Below are 18,739 nucleotides of genomic sequence, written 5' to 3' on the forward strand. Positions count from 1 at the left end.
TGAACTCAGGACTTAGGTGCTGTCCCTGAGCAAGTGTTCTACCACTCGGAGTCACAACACCACTTCCAGTTTTCTGGTGGTTAAGTGGAGATAGGAGTCTCATGGACTTTCCTGCCTGGGCTGGCTTCAAACCTCAGATCTCAGTCTTTTGAGTAGTTGGGATTACAGGAGTGAACCACCAGCGCTTGGCCAGAATGGCCTTATTTTCTGAACCAACAATTGGGGTTAATGTTTTGATGAAGAATTTGTGTTGCCTCCTGATAAAGGAAGTATTTTGGGAAATGTTTAGATTCTCTGTGTTGGGATTTCTGGAATATTCAGTCTGATGTGGGGATATCACCTCAAACAATTTAAAGTTAGGGCTTTGTGGGATAATTTGGAAAATATGACATATCTAGGAATAATTCCTACAGATTGTTCCCAAATGCCAAGATCATTATTGCTTCATAAAATGTTGAAGGTAATGTTCACTGTCATTTCGGTTAGTGATATATGCAAGGCACTCTTCTTACTAAGTGAAGTAGAAGGTACAAAAGTCTCTAGTTAGTAATATTCAAGGAGGACACTTTAAACTAGAGTACATTCTGATAAGCAAGTCTAAGAGTTTTTCCATCACATCTCTTTTATTCTCTCATAATTTATGTTCTATTGTGGCATGTATCTTTCAAACATGTTTATCAAATGGTAAAGTTCTTCCCAGACAGATTTCTAAAGAGCTTTCTTCCAGATTTGTCTCAATGTCAATGTTGTTTCTTTCCACAGATTGGATTGTAAATGCATCACCAAGAGGCAGCACAGAATGAAGAAAGCAAGCAGGAGTGTTGGCTCAGTGCCTAAGGTATCTGGGACAAGTAAATCACAAACAACAGAAAAAATTAAGCCTGAAAACAGCTCTTCAGTTTCTACCGGAAGCAAACTTGTAAAACCTGGAACAGCAGCACCACTGTCAAAGGTATTAACGTGACATTTGAATATGTGATAGAGTTTAGGAAGATTGCATTTTAGTTTGATGTTGAGTTTATTAAATGAATATTACTTAGGGTGTCACCCTCTGCAGGTACTGGAAACACATGGCTTTTTGTAGATCTCTTGTAATAGGGTGACCTTAATTGTTGTTTTAGTCTATATTTATGAATGAAACTCATAATAAGTGATGTATGAAACAAATAATTGAGGGCCTACCTTTTATAAGGCGTTGTGCTTGTGACTAGAGGTAGAGTCTGCCTTCAGGGAACTTGTGGAGTAAAAGGAAGTAAGGTGAGGCACAAACACAAATAACTGAAACACACAGAGAAAATGTCAGGTGTCCTGGGGGAGTAGTAGAGCAGCATGGACAGTTTTCAGTAGGAAGATACTTTTTTAAAAAATAGGTTTCTTTTTTTTGCCAGTCTTGGGGCTTGAACTCAGGGACTCAGCACTGTCCCTGGCTTCTTTTTGCTCAAGGCTAGCACTCTACCACTTGAGCCACAGCGCCACTGGCCTTTTCTTTGTATGTGGTGCTGAGGAATCGAACTCAGAGCTTCATGTATAGGAGGCAAGCACTCTACCACTAGGTCATATTCCCAGCCCCAGGAAGATACTTCTTGTAGCCTAAGAAGGTTTTATGAAAGGAGCATGGAAGCCACTTTTCAAGACTGAGCAGCTGTAGTGTTCCCGAGATTCAGTGTCTAGTCCTACTACATACCCTTACATACCATAAGCTGCTGCTCATTTTTGGACAGCTAATTGATCCAGTAGCAATCCTAGATAAAATTGGAGATTTTAGTTTAGTAATAAAACATTTGGTTTTCTTTATACTCCTTAATTCATTCATTCAGTCATTTATTTTGTGCCTGTTGGGGGGCTTAAACTCAGATCCAGGGCTCTGTCCCTGAGCTTTTGCTCAAGGCTAAGCACTCTGCCACATAAGCCATAGCACCACTTCTGGCCTTTTCTGAGTAGTTTATAAGAGATAAGAGTCTCACAGACTTCTCTACCCAGGCTGGTTTTGAACCATAATCCTCACATCTCAGCTTCCTAAGTAGCTAGGATTATAGGCATGAACTACCAGCACCTGGCCTTTTTTTTTTTTTTTTTTCTAAATTGAACTCAGGGCCTGGTTCCTGGTCCTGAGCTTTTTTGCTCAAGACTAACTCTCTTCCACTTCTAGCTTTTTTTGGTGATTAACTAGAGATAAGAGTCTCCTAGACTTTCCTGCTCGGTTGGCTTCAAACCATCCTGAGATTTCAGCCTCCCGAGTAGCTAGGGTTACAGGCATGAACCACCAGTGGCTCAGCTAGCTAAATTCTTGATAGAGTAGAAGAGTAATTAATTAGACCACAATCTTTGGAAACAGATCTGGGCTTAGTTCTTGCTTCAAAAGTCTGTAGTCAAGATTAAATGAGGGAATATATGAAAGTGGATAGCACAGAGCCAGGCACAGATCAAGTGTTTAATAAAGTGACAAGTGGTAGCATTCTTTTTGTTGTGTTGGTACTGGGGTTTGAACTCAGGGACTTGTGCTTTGCAAGCAGGTACTCTACTGCTTGGCCACTTGAACCAAGTAGTTATCCCTTCCCCCCTCCCTCCCTGTCTCTTCCTTCTGTTTTGTGGTACGTACTACTTGAGCCATGCCTCTAGCATTTTTTTTGCTTTCTTTTTCTTTTTTATATGTTTTGTTAGCATCAATTAGTTGTACAAGGGCATCTCATTTTGACATGTTCATATATGTATACCTTGATCAGTCTCTTTCATTCCCCCCTTCCCTGGCTTATTTTTTGAATAGAGTCTTGAGTATACTATATGCTTATTTACCCTTCCTACATAGCTAGAATGAGAGATGCATACATTCAGCTGTTAATTAACTGAGATTGGATTTTTGGGTTTGTGTATTAACTGGCCTGGAGCTGTGATCCTTCTGATCTCAACCTCCTGTATAGCTGGAATGAAAGGCATGTACCATCTTGTTCAGCTATTGATATAAAGTCTCAGGTTTATGTCCAGGTTGGCCTCCAACAATGATCCTCAAGATTTTGGCCTCCTGATTAGCTAGGATTACAGGTGTGAGCCATTGTTGCCTAGCTCCACATAGTAGCATTTTTGTTGGTTAGATCTACAAACTTTTCTTTAACCCAGGATTGATTTCTGAATGTACCCATTTTCTCATGGTATGTCCTCAGCGTCTGTTGGTTTGGGCCATCCAAGGGAAAAGATTGCTTGGTGCCATTTTTCTGCTGGTCTCTAGCCTTTGATATCATTGCACAGAATCCAATCTTTTTGAATTTCAGTTCAAAATTCTTTTTGTTCTCCACTTATTTATTTTAGGTTGTGGTGGTTTGGTAGAAACTTTGACTATGCAGAAGTCTAGAAAAGGGTTTCCACAACTCTCATAAGGAGAAACAAAGTATGATCTGAAACATGAGTCGTTCAAAAGACTTTTGTCCAGGCAGATGGAGTGTGGCTTAATTATTTTAAGAAACACCTCAGAGGAGCAGTTGATTGGAGACTTTCTTATCTGTGTTGAAAGATACAGCAGGAAATGCTGGTTTTTCTATTCTGAGGTTGTTGAAAATGAACCTAGGCTTACTCCATGGCCTTGGAAAGGCTCCCTGATCTGATGAGTTGATAGGTATCATCCTGTGGATAGTACCAGGATAGGGCTTTTCCTTACTTCCGTTACTCTGAATCAACACCCTGAACTATTTTTATGGTGGTAGTGCTATGAAGTCAGGCAGCATTTTCTAACCTAACTGGTTACTCCATTTCTGGGGTTGTCCTCAGAGTGGAGGACCTGCGTGATTGGGTGATCTGTTGTTATGACTGGAAGAACAGGTTGATACATTGGCACTGGATGTGCACTACTGCCTTCCTTCTGTCACTTCCTCATCAGTGGCAGTCAGTGTGTGTCTTTGAAGACTGACTATGGCGCGTGCACGGAGCAGGCATGTCAGATCTTCTGAGGCGTGGATCTTGACTCACTGGTAGTTTGGTCTTGAAGAGTGAGTATTTTTCCATTGTAAAGCAAAACTGAATATTTCCTCTTGCCAGCATGTGCCAGCTGTCTGTACCTTTGGCTTTACTGTATTGACAGGCTTATTTAAATTGATATGTGTGTAGGTAGGTAGGTATGTAGGTAGTGGAGATGGGAAGAGTGGAGTGGGAAGAGATAAAGCTCTTTTGTAATGTATGGAGTACTACGTTTCACCTAAGAGAGAAGTCACTGATTAGAAATTGAAGAAGTGAATGAAAGAAAATAGTGAAAAAGAACAGAAAAATTGAAAACATTAAGTGGCTTTTGAGGGACCAGGGTGTCGCTCAGTGGTAGAACACTCATTTAGGATAGTTTATGCCCCAGGTTCCATTTGCAGCCTACAAAAGAGGGGAGGGGAGTGAGACCCTTCCATTTCAAGTGTTTTTCTAAGTTATCATAATTGTTTCTCTGGCTCATGATACCTTTCACAACTTGAATTCCAGTAACTATGATGGAGCATGGATGATTAGTGAGAAGAAGGAAGCATTTGTCTTTTAATTATTTAGATTCCTACACATACTCATTTGTGTGTGGACACTAACATCTGGGTATCAGCATTGGACAATATTCTTATGCCCCTTTTATTCAGTGGCAAAGTATAGGACAATACATTTTTTCACTTACCTCATTTCAAATAATGCTTGAGGTTAGATCTTGTCAGAGCTAGGAAGAAGAACCTGTGTATCTGAGTATCTCACTGCTGACTGGAGCTGTGGTAATCATAAAACAAGGCACTATTATTGTGCAGTAATTTTGGAAGAGGTATTTCCACTCTTTTCAGGAACTGTGACATCTTGTATGGAGATTTTGCATGTTCTTTGTCACAACTAGAATTCTTTTCTTGGTAGAGATAAATTCCTAAATGCCTGTTCCTGCCAAAGTCCTCATACTGATCAGGTATTCCTAGTTTGTGCTTGTAGGAACAATGTACTTTTTCTTTTCTTTTTTTTTTAACCAAGAGGGGTTTATTTGTCAAACATGACAAAGATTAGGGACTTGGTGGCATTCTTTTATCAATCTAATGTCAAGGCTCTCGACAGATATCTCTGATTCTCTTTGTACCTCTTCATTTTCACAAGATGGACACAAAACCTCCAAGCTGTTTAAAAGGCAGCAGACAGGACACACTAGTGGTCAGAGATTTCTTCTTGCTTTTCTTTCTTTCAAAGAAAGACAGTATTTCTGAAATCAGCCATTTGGTAGTTTTCCTCTGGCAAAAGTGTGTCACAAAACGGTCTCTAGCTGTAAATGAGGCTTGGAAATGGGTATATATTTTAACTATAATTAAGTAAGGCAAGGAAGATGGGGTTAAGAATGGCTTTGGTGGGCTGGGGATATGGCCTAGTGGCAAGAGTGCTTGCCTCGTATACATGAGACCCTGGGTTCGATTCCCCAGCACCACATATACAGAAAACGGCCAGAAGTGGCGCTGTGGCTCAAGTGGCAGAGTGCTAGCTTTGAGCAAAAAGAAGCCAGGGACAGTGCTCAGACCCTGAGTCCAAGGCCCAGGACTGGCAAAAAATAAAATAAAAGGAATGGCTTTGGTGTAAAAATCACAGATCACATATACTAAGCACTTACTAACATATATCAAGTAATCCGTATTTTTTTTTGTTTTTTTCTTTTATTAAGTTTTATTTTATTGTCAAGGTGATGTACAGAGGGGTTACAGTTACATAATAAGGTAGTGAGCACATTTCTTGTCATACTTGTTACACCCTCCCTCATTTTTCTCTCACCTTCCCTTCCTCCCATCCTTTCCAACATAGTGTCTTATGAGTATCGCTATTGCACAATGTGCTTTTTCATTGTGCTGGCAATTTTTTCCCTAAAAATTGATAGATGGAAACTAATGACCTTGAATCAAAATCTGAATGAATAGCTGATAGCTCAGTGAGTACTTATGATCATATCTTTTTTTGTGTGTGATCCTAACCTTGTTGGTTACCAGGGTGGAGGAGGTAGCTAGTAGTAATGTATTTGCCTAGCATGAACAAGGTCCCAGATTTAGATTCTCAGCACCACCACCCTCTCCCCCATAACAGACAAAAGCAGTTAATGGTATAAAAAGTCTTATCTCTGAAACTTAAAAGGTAAACTTTAAAGCAAAATATATATTTTTTTACTTTTGGTAGTATAAATGTTTGAACTTAAGGCTTCCTTAATTGCAAAATCAGGAAATTAACATGAATATAATGCTAGTATCTAAAGTAAGACTTCGATTAAATTTCTCCAGTTCCACTAACATTCACAATGATAAAAGAGAAAAACATCATTCTTTTTTGGTCCAGGAACATATTATTTATAGTGGTCTTGGTTCTTATTAAATTTGGCATATTCCTTAATTTAGGAATTCATAGAGTACAGGCTAGTTATTTGGTAGACTGACTTAACAAATTGAGTTTGTCAGTGTTCCCTTGGGATCAAGTCTGGGTTATGTTTTTGGTGGGGATACAGCGGACACATGTGTCTTTGGCACAGCCTTTCTGAAAACATGTGGCTTTTCTTTGTTCTGGTACTGGGTATGTATATTTGCTTGGTTAAGGTGAAGTTGGCTAGGTTTCTTTGCTGTTAGGTTATTATGTTTCCTTTTGTGATGAATGAATAATTTGGTTGGAGATAACATCTTTTTCACCAAACTTTGCATTTTTTATATGTTAGTGGTTTTTGATAATTATTTTCAGAATCAGTTATTACAATGATTTTTGCCAAAATGGTAATTTTGTAATACCATCATTCTTTTTACATATAGTAGTTGACCTTCTACTTTAAGAAAGAGTTTTTACCTTCTCCCTCATCTATTCATTTTGTTAGCTTGAATTCATGGATTCCTCTCCAGTGTTGTGTAAATTACCAGCATCATTTGATTTCATGCTTACTTGCCCCTGATTTGGCCAGGAACGAGGGCCAGGAGTCTTTCCCTGCTGGCTCCTCTTCCCTTGAGCATCTATCTGTTGTTCTTTGAGTACTTCCTTAATTGCTTACGTTTTGTACTTTTCCAAATTTCAATGAGGCCTTGTTAACCTTTTACTACAGGACAGAATTTTAAAACAAAGATCTAGAAATTAGATATGTTCATTATTTTTTGGACACACATGCGTGCGCACACACGTGCCCTATGTATGGCAGCTCACACTTGTAATCTCAGCTTCTTATGAGTCACAGAGAAAGGGAGGATTTTGGTTTGTGGACAACTTGCAAAAAATGAGCAAGACTCCATTTCAGCAAAGAAAAAGTTAGTCATGCTGGTTAATGCCGCTCACCCCAAATACGTGGGAAAAATAGGTAGGATGATTGTGGTTCGAAGCTCAGGAGAAAAAGCACAAGACACTATCTAAAAAATAACTAAAGCAAAAATGCATGGGGGCATGGCTCAAGTGACAATAACAAGTGACAGTAACAAGTACAAAGGCCCTGACCAAAACAACAACTAAAAAAGAGTATTTCTTTTTTTCTTTTGTGTCAGTTGTGGGGCTTGAACTCTGGGCCTGGGCTGGGTACTGTCCCTGAGCTCTTCAGATCAAGGCTAGTGCTCTACCACTTTGAGCCACAGTGCCATTTCTGGTTTTCTGGAAGTTAGTTGGACATACGAGTCTCATAGACTTTCCTGCCCTTGGCTTTGAGCCACGACCCTCAGATCTCAGCCTCCTGAGTAGCTGGGATTACAGGCTTGAGCCACTGCATGAGCCACCAGCGCTGGCTAAGAGTACATTTCTTTTTGGACAATATCACACCTCTTGCTCTGTTCCATTTTCTTTCCCTTCTATCCTCAGTTCTGTAGATGTTTTGTTTTGTTTGTTGTGGGGCTTGAACTCAGGGCCTAGGTACCACTGGTACCTGAGCCACTGGTACCTGGCTCTGAAGTTTTTTAAATTAATATGTTGCCTTGGCCTTTTAAAAATCTTAAGATCCAAGGCCTAGGACTGGCCAAAAAATAAATAAATAAATAAATAAAACTCTTTAGATTTTTTTTTTTTGGCCAGTCCTGGGCCTTGGACTCAGGGCCTGAGCACTGCCCCTGGCTTCTTCTTGCTCAAGGCTAGCACTCTGCCACTTGAGCCACAGCACAACTTCTGGCCGTTTTATATATATGTGGTACTGGGGAATCGAACCCAGGACTTCATGTATACGAGGCAAGCACTCTTGCCACTAGGCCATATTCCCAGCCCTCTTTAGATTTTTTAAAAAATGTAAACTTGACTACTAGATAATTAGTTAAGCTAAGAAAGGTACATTTCATAGGAATTTCATTTTGATTTTAGTTCGTCATTAAGTCACTTTGGAGCAATGAAGATTATTTAACTATTAATGATGTTTTTCTTTTGAAATTTCAAGTTGGCATTTTGTGTGGAAGTATGAAACTGTCCTGAAATAGCCCATGTGGTTTTGCTAGTTGATTCTTGGTCCAAGGCAGTGCTAGATGAAAGAATGACAAGGATGATTATGTCTTCACTTTTTCCCATCCCTTTCCAAATCAGACATATGCGGGCACATAGATGTTGAGATCTTTGATTACATATTAGCATCTTAGTAAGAAATATGTGATTTCTTATAAACCATAAGGAGATTTTCTTTCTGAATGTCTAGTCTAGTGTGGTTTGCTGCTTACTGAAAATCAGAAAGTCTTTGTATTACTATTAAACGTAGTCTAAAAGTCAAGAGCTTTGCTCATTATTAAAATGCTTATTCTTGCTTTGACCACTCAAATTTATTTATTTTTTGTTTTGTTTTCTTTCATTTTTTTGCCAGTCCTGGGGCTTGAACTTAGGGCCTGAACACTGTCCCTGGCTTCTTTTTGCTAAAGACTACCACTCTATCACTTGAGCCATAGCGCCACTTCTGACTTTTTCTATATATGTGGTGCTAAGGAATCAAACCCAGGGTTTCATGTATACGAGGCGAGCACTTTGCCAGTAGGCCATATTCTCAGCCCCTATTTATTTTTAAATTTTATTTTATTGTCAAGGTGATGTACAGAGGGGTTACATTACATAATAAGGCAGTGAGTACATTTCTTGTCATACTTGTTATACCCTCTCTCATTTTTCTTTCAACTTCCTTCCTTCCCAGCCTGCTAGTTGTACAGTTCCTTTCCGACATACTGTCTTATGAGTATCGCTATTGCATTGGTTCGCCCTTTATTCTTTGTCTCACCATTCTGATGTTCTCATTCCCTTCCCTAATCCAGATAAACATATATTAATTCAGATAAACATATATACAATACCCAGTGTACCAAAATCATATACAGTAACAACAGGGGATAAGCCATAGGAAATTCACATAGTACATTAAAAATAACAACAACAGTAAAATCCTCTTGTTTTCTTATCTTGGAGTTCATTTTGCTTAGCATCATCTTATATGAAAATATGTACATAGCTGTTGAGCTATTATGGTCCTCTTCTAGGACTATCCTACATTTTTATGTTTATTTTTTGTTTATTATAAACATTTTAAGTTTATTTAGTAATTGGTTTTAGAGACATGATGTAAAGTTACTGACCAAAACGTGTAGAAATACCATCAAATTTATTTTTATTTTCTGTTGCTTCTAGACCAAGAGCAATGATGACCTTTTAGCTGGGATGGCTGGAGGAGTAACAGTCACTAATGGTGTTAAAGGAAAGAAAAGCACTGGCTCATCTGCTTCTCCTTCAGCATCTGCCCCTGTCATGACCACTGTGGAGAGCAAATCCAAGATCAGCTCTGGTAAGGGGTGTGCACTCTGGAGATGTCAGCTGCCTTTTGTTTGTATAGGTACAGTGCATTCATGTTTAAAGTGTTCCATCTAATTATAACATGTTCCATCTAATTATAACATCTTAAAGCTAAGAAAAATATTCAAATGCATATAAAAATTGACATGTTATTTTCATTACCATTATCAATTCATAGCCAGTCCTAGCTCCTGATATCCATCTTTCTCTTCTCTTATTTTTATTGCTTGATTGTAAGGGTTTTTTTTGTTGTTGTTGTTTGTTTCGGATTTTTGAATCAGGATCTTTACTGTGTGGCTCAGGCTGGCCTTGAACTCATGATCCTGTGCCTCATTCTCCTGAGTGCTAGGATTAAAGGTATATGCCACCATGCCTGGCCTATTTATGTATTTTTGATATGCTGAGTGGTCAAATCTAGGATCTAGTAAGTTGTAGGTGAGTGCTCTACTACTGAATAATACTCCTTAACCTACTTGCTATTTTGATGTAAGTTCCATAGGGTATATAATTTTAATTACAAATATGATGTTTGAAAGATCAAAATTCTTCTAAAGCATAATTGCAATACTATTTGAGTTCTTAAAAATAATCCTTAATCGGGGCTGGGGATATGGCCTAGTGGCAAGAGTGCCTGCCTCGGATACACGAGGCCCTAGGTTCGATTCCCCAGCACCACATATACAGAAAACGGCCAGAAGCGGCGCTGTGGCTCAAGTGGCAGAGTGCTAGCCTTGAGTGGGAAGAAGCCAGGGACAGTGCTCAGGCCCTGAGTCCAAGGCCCAGGACTGGCAAAAAAAAAAAAAAAAATCCTTAATCAGAACCAGCCTGTCCAAGATCTTGCCTAATGCTTTGCACAAAGCTGGGACCATGGGTGCTCGCTATCTTTGGACACTAACTTTTTTTTTTTTTTGCCAGTCCTGGGCCTTAAACTCAGGGCTTGAGCTCTGTCCCTGGCTTCTTTTTGCTCAAGGCTAGCACTCTGCCACTTGAGCCACAGCGCCACTTCTGGCCATTTTCTATATATGTGGCGCTGAGGAATTGAACCCAGGCCTTCAAGTATATGAGGCAAGCACTCTTGCCACTAGGCCATATTCCCAGCCCCTGGACACTAACTTTTTACCTTGAGTGACCTCAACCTGTGATCCTCTTAGTCTCTGCCTCCTAAATAATTGAATTACAGGTGTATACTTAGGTGCTTGGCCTCCATCCCCCTACACTTCAACAAGCCTGTTCATACGTGGTGATTTGATCAAGCATCCGGAGGCACATTTCTTATGGTTGTTCTCTTCCTGTTTTAGCCTTTGCTCAGTGCCTAGGATCATTCATTCCAATTATCCCACCCTCTGTTTGTTCAGTAGTAGATGTTTTATTTTAGATTTAGTGTGTTTGGTTGATCAATTAATTCATTCTACTTAGTCTAAAGAGGAATGCTACTCTATTTTACTTGTTATATTTACAGGGAAAAACTCCAAAACTTCCAGGAAACATAAAATCACATGATGAAACCCATTAATTTGTACAGTTGTACTGAAAATTATAATAAATGAAAAAGGGGCATGTAAATTGTGCTAAAGCCTAGGAATGCTAGTTGACCAACAGAATAGCAGACCCTGCTTTGTCATCATCCTCAAGGCTGTCAGCCTCTGTCATGTGTGTTAAGGCTTTCTTAGCCAGAACTTACTACCGTGTCTGCTTTTTTCCCCCCAGATCATGATCCATTTTTTTTTTTTTTTTTGCAATTGTGGGGCTGAACTCAGGGCCTAGGTACTGTCCCTAAGCTTTTTCACTTAAGGCTAGCACACTACTATTTTGAGCCATAGCACCACTTCTGATAGTTAATTGGAGGTAATAGTTTCATGGACTTTCTTGCCCAGGCTGGTTTTGAACTGTGATCTTCAGATAAATACCACAGAACTCAGTGTCCAGACCCTGAGCTAAGCCCCACAACCAATTTAAAAAAAAAAGAAAAGAAAGGGAGGTAATATTGTAGGATGAGTAAGGCAGAATACACTGAGGCAGAAACCACTAGCTCACACACTGGAGTCAAGCAGCCTTAGGAAAGCCATCAGGAGTGAGCAAAGGTACAGCAAAGAAACTGAAGAATAAGGCTGTGGACAGGCTGAACTTGAATACCTATGTTGAAGCCCTGATGTCTATCCACAATCTCAGAATGACATGTATTTTCAGACAGGGCACTGTAGTTAAAGGGGTGATTAAATTAGGATGGGGTTAGGGTAGCCGTAATCTCGTATGAAGGAGATGAGAACTCAGGACTGCCATGTGAAGACATACTGAGAATGCAGCCAGCCATCTGGAAGCCAGGCAGAGAAGCTGCAGGAAAACCAGATCTGCCATACTTGATCCTAGACTTACAGACTCCAAAATTGTAAGAAAATTAATTTTCCTGCCCGTGCTGTCTTCGAACTGCTATCCTCAGATCTCAGCCTCCTGAGTAGCTAGAATTATAGGTGTGATCCACCAGCTCCTGGCTTTCTGGCTCATCTCTCCTTTTGTTTCTTTACCTTTCTTTTTCACTTCAGCCATGTTCATTCTCACTTCTCTGGACCTTAATTGTTTTTCAGTCATTGATAGATTTTTTTTGGAAAAGGTTTTTGATTTAGATATGAGGAATAAATTTTAGAGGATAAATGTGAAAGTTATACTAGCCTTTTCTGGTTTGGATCATCATGTGCATTGGTTTTCTTCTAATCTGATTTCTCTGCCTTTGAAATCTGTCACAGACTTACTGCCCTTTTTTCATTCTTACTGTTACTTGAGTGTTGGCCCTTTACTATTTGTGTGTATTCTGTGAAGTGAAACTTCCTTGCATTCATGGTCATCATTTTTGGGTTTTGTGTAGGTAACCTAGATTTTTTATTTGTTCTGAGGAGGCTGTCTTTTTTGCTCACCTGTGATCTTCCTTCTGTACTTAGCTTGCCACATGGCTGATCTTTGAATCATCTTCACTTGGTTTGCTCTATAAATTTTCCCTGGCCAATTCTTTTAGGCTCTGTTTTCAGATTTGCGTTAATTGTGTGTGTATTTATATTTCTTTTATTTTAATGCTGCTACTAGGGCTAAACACAGGACCTGTACACTATCTCTTAGCTTTTTCTTTCATTTTTAAAAAATTAACTTTTTATTGTTGTTATAAAGGTGATGAACAAAGGGGTTACAGTTACATAAGTCAGGTAGTGAGTAAATTTCTTTTTGGACAGTGTCACCCCTTCCCTTGCTCTCTCTCAGTTTTCCCCTCTTGTCTCTGCTGTATAGTTCATTTACAATGCAGTGTCTAGTATTACTACTGCATTTGTTTACCCTTTGTCCCTCCATTTCTGTGCCTCCCTCATCCTCCCAAAGACAGGTAAATGAACAAACAAGACAAAAAGGAAAGAAAACAAAAACAACCAAGAAAACACCTATTGTTTCCATTTCCTGGAGTTCATTTTAATAAATATTATTTTATATGATCAAAGGCACATAGTCATTGTGACTTTGTGTTCCTTCCTTAAGAGTATCCCTTTTGTATCCCCTTCCTGTGGTTGTACCCGCACTATCACTTTATCTCTTCTGAGTACACTGGATACTGTATATACTGGTATTAGAATTAGGGAAGTGAAAGGGAATATAAAAACTGAGAGACAAAGGATAAAAAGACAGACGACTCCAAAAGCAATACTTGCAAAACCATTTGGTATAAACCAATTGAACAACTCATGGGGGGAGAGGGAAAGAGGTAGGGGGGAAGGGGGAACGAGGGAGAAGGTAACAAACAGTACAAGAAATGTACCCAGGGGCTGGGGATATGGCCTAGTGGCAAGAGAGCTTGCCTCCCATACATGAAGCCCTAGGTTCGATTCCCCAGCACCACATATACAGAAAATGACAAGAAGGGGCGCTGTGGCTCAAGTGGCAGAGTGCTAGCCTTGAGCAAAAAGAAGCCAGGGACAGTGCTCAGGCCCTGAGTCCAAGGCCCAGGACTGGCAAAAAAAAAAGAATTGTACCCAAAGCCTAACATATGAAACTGTAACCTCTCTGTACATCACTTTGACAATAAATAAGAAATTTTTGAGAAAGAAAAAAAATAAATAAAATGTTCATCCAAAATAATAATTTTAAAAAAGGAGTATCCCTTAGGTTTTTTTGTTTTGTTTTGTTTTGTTTTTTGGTGCCAGTTCTGGGGCTTGAATTCAGGGCCTGGGAACTCAGTGTCTCTGTCTTCCTTTGGCTCACAGTTAGTGTTCTACCACTTGAGCCACAGTACCACTTCTGGCTTTTTCTGAGTAGTTTATTGAAGGTAAAGAGTATCACAGACTTTTCTGCCTGGGCTGGCTTCAAACCGCAGTCCTCAGATCTCAGCCTCCTGAGTAGCTGGGATATGAGCCACCAGAGCCTGGCTTCATATGTGTTATCTTTTTAACAGCTCTGTTGATACATTTCATATTCCATGAAATTTAACCTTTCTAAGTCTAAAATTAGGTGTGTAACAATTTCTTAATTGCACATTAAAAGATGAATGATGTATTTTTGAGAAACTCAAATGTTAAAGTAATAATGAATCTATAAGCCAAGATTGATGCAGGTCTAAATCATGTACATATGTATGTACATTGTATGTACATAGCTTTTATCTCATTAGACCTGCCCATGAACTCTAAACCTGTTGCTAATATTTTTGCCTTCAATCTTTATTTTGCATATGTAGGCATAAGTTCGTCAACCAAGCGGAGCACTTCTGCAGGTAATAAGGAATCCAGTTCTACTAGAGAAAGATTACGGGAACGCACCCGACTAAGCCAGAGCAAAAAGCTACCTTCCGCAGGTCAGGTGGCTAGTGACGTGGCATTGGCAAAGCGTTCCCGAAGTCGCACTGCTGCGGAATGTGATGTTCGAATGAGCAAGTCGAAATCGGACAATCAGATCAGCGACAAAGCTGCTTTGGAAGCCAAAGTGAAAGATCTTCTCACACTGGCAAAAACAAAGGACGTGGAGATTTTACATTTGAGAAATGAACTCCGAGATATGCGTGCTCAGCTGGGCATTAATGAAGATCCTCCTGAGGGTGATGGAAAGTCTGAGGAGAAGGAAACCATCATCACTCACCAGCCAACTGATGTGGAGTCCACTTTGTTGCAGCTGCAGGAACAGAACACGGCCATCCGCGAGGAACTCAACCAGCTGAAAAATGAGAACCGAATGCTGAAGGACAGGTTAAATGCATTGGGCTTTTCCCTTGAGCAGAGACTGGACAATTCTGAAAAACTGTTTGGCTATCAGTCGCTGAGCCCAGAAATCACTCCTGGCAACCAAAGTGATGGAGGGGGAACTCTGACTTCCTCCGTGGAAGGCTCTGCCCCGGGGTCAGTCGAAGATCTCCTGAGCCAGGATGAAAATACACTCATGGACCATCAGCACAGTAACTCCATGGACAACCTAGACAGTGAGTGTAGTGAGGTGTACCAGCCTCTCACCTCCAGCGATGATGCCCTGGACGCCCCGTCATCTTCTGAGTCCGAGGGCATCCCGAGCCTAGAACGCTCTCGGAAGGGGAGCAGTGGGAATGCCAGTGAAGTGTCTGTGGCTTGCTTGACAGAACGAATTCACCAGATGGAAGAGAACCAGCACAGCACGAGTGAGGAACTTCAGGCAACCCTGCAAGAGCTGGCTGATTTACAGCAGATCACTCAAGAATTGAACAGTGAAAACGAAAGGCTCGGAGAGGAGAAGGTCATTCTCATGGAGTCCTTATGTCAGCAAAGTGATAAGTTGGAACACTTTAGTCGACAGATTGAATATTTCCGTTCCCTTCTAGATGAGCATCACATTTCTTACGTCATAGATGAAGATGTGAAAAGTGGACGCTACATGGAATTAGAACAGCGTTACATGGACTTAGCTGAGAATGCTCGTTTCGAGCGAGAGCAGCTCCTGGGAGTCCAGCAGCATTTAAGCAATACTTTGAAAATGGCAGAACAAGACAATAAGGAAGCTCAAGAAATGATAGGTGCGCTCAAAGAACGCAGTCACCACATGGAGCGAATTATTGAGTCTGAGCAGAAGGGCAAAGCAACCTTGGCAGCCACATTGGAGGAATATAAAGCCACTGTGGCTAGCGACCAGATTGAGATGAATCGCTTGAAAGCTCAGCTGGAGAATGAAAAACAGAAAGTGGCTGAACTCTATTCTATTCATAACTCTGGAGACAAATCTGATATTCAGGATCTCTTGGAAAGTGTTAGGCTGGACAAAGAAAAAGCAGAGACTCTGGCTAGTAGCCTGCAGGAAGATCTGGCTCATACCCGAAATGATGCCAATCGTTTGCAGGACACCATTGCAAAGGTATTGTCTAAAGAGATGAAAATCTGGCTGAGTACTATACAGCTGCCTCACACACCATATGCTTATCGAGAGTCAGAAGCCCTTGTTTAATGTGTCATTAGCTTTCATTCTATTTTTTTTTTTTTGCCAGTCCTGGGGCTTGAACTTAGAGCCTAAGCACTGTCCCTGGCTTCTTTTTTGCTCAAGGCTAGCGCTCTACCACTTGAGCCACAGCACCATTTCTGGCTTTTTTTTTTATGTGGTGCTGAGGTATCGAACCCAGGGCTTCATGCATGCTAGGCAAGAACTCTTCCACTAGGCTACATTCCCAGCCCCCTCATTAGCTTTTATTCAAGCTGTGTGTGTATTTTTATTTTTATTGTTTTGCCTGTTCTGGGGCTTGATCTTAGCACTGTAAGCTTCCTTAGTTGGTAATCTACCACTTGTGCCAGGCATTCAAAACAGCTTTTTTTGCTAATTATTTGGGAATGGAGTCTCAGAATTCTCTGTTTGGGCTGGCTTTGAATCATCATCTCAGCTCGCTCCTTCCTTCCTTCCTTCCTTCCTTCCTTCCTTCCTTCCTTCCTTCCTTCCTTCCTTCCTTCCTTCCTTCCTTCTTCCCTTCCTTCCTTCTTTCCTTTCTTTCTTTCGCCAGTCCTGGGGCTTGAACTCAGGGCCTGGGAACTGTCCCTGAGCTTCTTTAGATCAAGGATAGCTCTGGGGATATGGCCTAGTGGCAAGAGTGTTTGCCTCGTATACATGAGGCCCTGGGTTCAATTCCCCAGCACCACATATACAGAAAACGGCCAGAAGCCCCAGGACTCGCCAAAAAAAAAAAAACAAAAAAAAAAAACAGGAATTTCTAAGGGCTGGGGATATGGCCTAGTGGCAAGAAAGCTTGCCTCCCATACATGAAGCCCTAGGTTCGATTCCCCAGCACCACATATACAGAAAACGGCCACAAGGGGCGCTGTGGCTCAAGTGGCAGAGTGCTAGCCATGAGCAAAAAAGCCAGGGACAGTGCTCAGGCCCTGAGTCCAAGGCCCAGGACTGGCAAAAAAAAAAAACAAAAAAAGGATAGCAATGCCACTTGAGCCAGTGGTGCTAAGGAATTCAGCCCAGGGCTTCATGCATGCTAGGCAAGCACTCCCACTAAGCCACATTCCCAGCCCCAGATCTCAGCTTTCTGAGTAGCTAGGATTACAGTCATGGGTCACCAGAGCCCAGCCTCTAAGTTAGCATATTTTTAAAAGTTCAGCAATGGTTTTCTTTTATTAGAATACAGTGAAAAGTATTTTTATAATATTGTCCCTGCCACTCTCACTTCATTGTTTTCTTGTGAGAGGATGGGCTAACTTTATAAAACAGAAGAATTTATGCCTAGTTCTGGGTATGCCTATGGAGTGAGTGTGCCATGGAATTTCGTGTCCTTATATGTAGTCACTGTGGCATAAGATAAAGGCCAAGCTGAAGTTTCAGCTTCTTGTTGTTGTTGTCAGTCGTGGGGCTTGAACTCCAGGGCTGGGGCATTGTCCCTGAGCTCTCTTACTCAAGGCTAGTGCTCTACCAATTTTTAGCCACAGTGCCACTTCTGGTTTTCTGGTGGTTAATTGGAGATAAGAGTCTCACAGATGGCTGAGAATGTGCCTTAGTGGTAGAGTGCTTGCTTAGCATGCATGAAGTCCTGAGTTTGATTCCTCAGTGCCCCATAAGCAGAAAAAGCCAGAAGTGGTGCTGTGGCTCAAGTGGTAGAGTGCTAGCTGTGAGCAAAAGAAACTCAGGGACAGTTCCTAGACCCTAAGTTCAAGCCTCAAGACTGGCCCAAAAAAACAAAGTCTCATGGTCCTTCCTGCCTGGGCTGGCTTTGAACCACATTTCTCAGATCTCAGCTTCCTAGCTAGGATTACAGGTGTGAACTACCAGTGCCTGGCTATACTGCTATACATCTTAGTGTGCTCTTTCATGGAGTGTGTATGTTGACATGGTGCTGTGAGCTAATAGTTGAGCATACACAAATTTCTTGGTAAGCCAAATGCCAGTGCTCATGCCTATAATCTTAGCTACACAAGAGATTGAGATCTGAAGATCATGATTTGAAGCCAACTCAGGCAGGAAAACCTATAAGACTTCTCTCCAATTAAATACTAAAAAGCTAGAAGTAGAGGTGGCTCACATGGCAGAGTGTTAGCCTTGAACAAAAACACCAGGAAATAGCAGTCAGACCCCTGGTTTAAGTTCTAGTACTGGAAAACAAAAAAAAAAAATTCTTTGTTGTTGCTTGATTTGATATTGAAACTGTCACCAATATATCATTTTTGCAATGCAAGTGCTCTGCCATTGAGCTACACACCCCCATAATATATCATTTTTGTAGAAGAACATGTTTGTTAATTTCATCAAATGCAGTGATTAGTCCAAACTTTGGAAAAGAGAAAGCTTCTGAAATTCCTTCATAATTTGGCTAAGTTCAGTGACACATCAGTATAATTTCAGTGATAGTGCAACGATTTATATAAAACATGACATAAAATCTTGTATTAATGTAGAATACCATTTCATACTTTTAGTTCTATTTTTTTCCTTTATTTTTGGTGGCATAGCCTTGAGTTTGCTAGGCTGACATACTTAGTACTTGAACCATGCTTCTAGCCCTACTAATTATTTTGGAAATGGAGCAAACTTTTCTGGCTGT

At 40.6% G+C, this 18,739-nt stretch overlaps 1 protein-coding gene across 1 annotated transcript in view; it reads left to right on the forward strand.

The window, feature by feature from the left end:
* Positions 1–18,739, forward strand: part of Specc1l (sperm antigen with calponin homology and coiled-coil domains 1 like) — a 143,300-nt gene that overhangs the window by 38,405 nt on the left and 86,156 nt on the right. Inside the window, exons 2-4 of the mRNA XM_048343526.1 lie at positions 763–952; positions 9,568–9,721; positions 14,435–16,068. Coding sequence (XP_048199483.1) covers positions 800–952; positions 9,568–9,721; positions 14,435–16,068 — 1,941 coding nt within the window. The 5' untranslated portion in view covers positions 763–799. The remainder of the gene's footprint in view (positions 1–762; positions 953–9,567; positions 9,722–14,434; positions 16,069–18,739) is intronic.

Source organism: Perognathus longimembris, chromosome 3 (assembly GCF_023159225.1).
Source record: "Perognathus longimembris pacificus isolate PPM17 chromosome 3, ASM2315922v1, whole genome shotgun sequence".
Classification (NCBI taxonomy): Eukaryota; Metazoa; Chordata; class Mammalia; order Rodentia; family Heteromyidae; genus Perognathus; species Perognathus longimembris.